The sequence below is a fragment of the Egretta garzetta genome, unplaced genomic scaffold (assembly GCF_000687185.1).
Source record: "Egretta garzetta isolate BGI_Z169 unplaced genomic scaffold, ASM68718v1 scaffold918, whole genome shotgun sequence".
NCBI lineage: Eukaryota > Metazoa > Chordata > Aves > Pelecaniformes > Ardeidae > Egretta > Egretta garzetta.
Window position 1 is genome coordinate 836 of NW_009260631.1, and position 3,236 is coordinate 4,071.

General features: G+C 61.1%; 1 protein-coding gene across 1 annotated transcript; it reads right to left on the reverse strand.

The window, feature by feature from the left end:
* Positions 1-340: 340 nt before the first annotated feature.
* LOC104132271 (potassium-transporting ATPase alpha chain 1) lies at positions 341-3,014 on the reverse strand (the record flags this gene model as incomplete). The annotated part of the gene is made up of 6 exons (XM_009645535.1): positions 2,697-3,014; positions 2,464-2,598; positions 2,242-2,359; positions 1,407-1,675; positions 530-728; positions 341-450 (listed from the first exon to the last, which is right to left on the reverse strand). Coding segments are annotated over exons 1-6 (1,149 nt in total), but the record flags the coding sequence as incomplete, so codon positions are not given.
* Positions 3,015-3,236: the final 222 nt, after the last annotated feature.

Genomic DNA, 3,236 nt, shown 5'->3' on the forward strand with positions numbered 1-3,236 from the left:
CCATAGGGTGCCCCTGTAGGGCTCCTGGCCCCCTATAGCCCCTCCCTAGCCCCATAGGGTGCCCCAGAGGGCTCCTGGCCCCCTATAGTCCCTCCCTAGCCCCATAGGGTGCCCTATAGGGCTCCTGGCCCCCTATAGCCCCTCCCTAGCCCCATAGGGTGCCCCTAGAGGGCTCCTGACCCCCTATAGACCGTCCCTGGCCCCATAGGGTGCCCCTATAGGGCTCCTGGCCCCTCTACGCCTCAGCCAATCCCATACAAAGCCCCATGGGTGGTCCCTACGTGCCCCTCCCTAGCCCCATATAGGGTGCCCCCTATAGGGCCCCCTATAGATATCCCACCTTGGCCACGGGGACGTTGTCCTGCCCGGGCTTGAACTGGGCCCTGTTGCAGAGGGTGACGACGCGGCTGAGCATGGTCCACGTCTCCGAGGATTGGTCAAAGCTCTGGCCTGGGTGGTGGGACCTCAAGGTCACCATGGGGTGGAAGGGACCTGGGTGTCACGGGGTGGGGGGTGGACCCCGGCTCACCTGATTGGTCCTCGGTGGTGTCAGCCGTATGGATCTGGTTGTCGAACCAGAGATGCGCCACCGTCATCCGGTTCTGGGTGAGGGTCCCCGTCTTGTCCGAGCAGATGACTGAGGTGGAACCCAACGTCTCCACCGCTTCCAGGTTCTTCACCACGCAGTTCTTCCGTGCCAGCCGCTTGGCCGTCAGCGAGAGGCAAACCTGGAGTGGGGGAAGTCCCTCAGCACCCTGGGGGGCCCTATAGCACCCATAGAGACCCATGGGAACCACCTGGAGCTCCCATGGTGGCCTTGGAGCCATGGGAACCTTCTGGAAAGCAGCTGGTGCCCACGGACCCGTAGGGACAACCAGATGCCATAGTGCACCCTTGGGTTGCGTTGGACCTTGTAGGACCCGTGGTTTGTGATGGACCCATCTGGAGCTCCTGTGGTGGCCTTGGAGCCACGGGGACCTCCTGGAAGGCATTTGATGCCCATGGGTCTGTAGACACCTTCAGGGCCCATCCAGACCCCACCCCTCCCAGGTTGTGTAGGACCCATGGATGCCATAGTGCACCCTTGGGTTGCATCGGACCTGTGGGTCCCATGTGAGGTCCGTGAAGACCCTCAAGGACCTTGTATGACCTGTGGTTTGTGATGGACCCATCTGGAGCTCCTGTGGTGGCCTTGGAGCCACGGGGACCTCCTGGAAGGCATTTGATGCCCATGGCTCTGTAGACACCTTCAGGGCCCATCCAGACCCCACCCCTCCCAGGTTGTGTAGGACCCATGGGACCCAAAAAAATCCCATGAAGACCCTCAAGGACCCCATATCACCCATGGTTTGTGATGGGCCCCACAGCCTGAAAAGGTCCAACCCTTGTGGTGCCCCAAACCGTACCGTGACAGTGGCCAGGAGCCCCTCCGGGACGTAGGCCACCACGATGGCCATGAAGAAGACCATGGCACGGAGGAAGGGGTAACCGATGACCATGGCCACCACGAAGAAGGTGGCGCCGAAGAAGATGGCGAGGCCAGCGATGATGTCGACAAAGTGCTCGATCTCGATGGCGATGGGAGTCTTCTCATTCTCCACCCCCGAGGCCAAGCTGGCGATGCGCCCGATGATGGTCCGGTCACCCGTGTTGATCACCAAGCCCATGGCTGTTCCTAGGGGGACCCAAATATCTGGGTGGGTTTGGGGGAGCCAAAAGTCCAGGTGGGACCCAGAAGTCCTCCTGGTGGGACCCAGGCATCTGGGTGGGACTCAGAAGTCCAGGTGGGACCCAGGTTTCCAGGTGGGATCCAGGAGTCCAGGTGGGACTCAGGTGGGACCCCGAAGTCCTGGTGGGACCCAGGAGTCCATGTTGGACCCAGGTTTCTGGATGGGACCCAGAAGTTCTGGTGGGACTCAGAAGTCTGTGTGGAACCCAGAAGTTCTGGTGGGACCCAGAAATCTGTGTGGGACCCAGAAGTTCTGGTGGGACCCAGAAGTCCAGGTGGGACCCAGAAGTTCTGGTGGGACCCAGAAGTCCAGGTGGGACCCAGGTTTCTGGATGGGACCCAGGAGTCCATGTTGAACCCAGGTTTCTGGTTGGACCCAGGTGTCTGTTTTGGACCCAGGAGTTCTGGTGGGACCCAGAAGTCCAGGTTGGACGCAGTTTGTGGGTGGAACCCAGGAGTCTGGGTGGGGATCAGGGGTCCTGGTGGGACCCAGGGGTCCTGGTGGGACGCACCTTCTAGACACATGGTGGAGAAGAAAGCGATGTTGCGGGTCTCCAAAGGTGACTCATGGGTGCACTCGGGTGACCGCGTCTGGGGCTCCGACTCCCCCGTCAACGACGAATTGTCCACCTGGAGAAGGTGGTGGCTCACACCAGGGGTGGGGAGGGGGGACACCCAGGTGTTGGGGCACCCTCCCAACCCCACCCCAAGGTACCCAGGTGTCCAGGCCCCACCTTGCAACCCTGAGCTGAGATGATGCGGATGTCGGCAGGAACCCGGTCTCCTCCTTTGATCTCCACCAGGTCCCCGACCACCAGCTCGTTGGCATTGATCTGCAACTTGTCCCCTTCCCGGATCACAGTGGCTTGCTGGAGTGGGGGGAGTGGGACATAGAAGAACCCAAGTGGTTGGGTGGGGACCCAGGTGTCCATGTAGGGAAGGGACCCAAGGGTGTGGGTGGCCCCACCTGAGGGACGAGGTTCTTGAAGCTGGCGATGATGTTGGTGCTCTTGAACTCTTGGTAGTAGCCGAAGCAACCAGTGACAACGACGACGGCGATGAGGGCGATGGCGAGGTACAGCTGGGTGGGGGTGGGGGACAGGATCAGGCCCCCAGGGTGGGGACTCAGACCTTCTGCCCTCCAGAGTCCCAGTTCCTCCTGCCGAGCCTCCCTAGTTGGTTCCTGGCTTCCAGATGCCCCCCCAAGATGGACCCAGATGTTCTCCAGATGGGCCCAGGTGTCCTCCCCAGATGAACCCAGATGTTCCTCAACCCATGGACCCATGCACCCCTCTCAGATGGACCCGGATGTTCCCTCAGATGGATCCAGATGTTCCTCAAGATGGATCCAGATGTTCCCCAAGATGACCACAGGCCTTCTCCACCCCAGATGGACCCAGGTGATCCCCCAGATGGACCCAGATGATCCCCTAGATGTTCCTCAAGATGGCCCCAGATGTTCCTCAAGATGGCCCCAGGCCTTCTCCACCCCAGATGGACCCAGGTG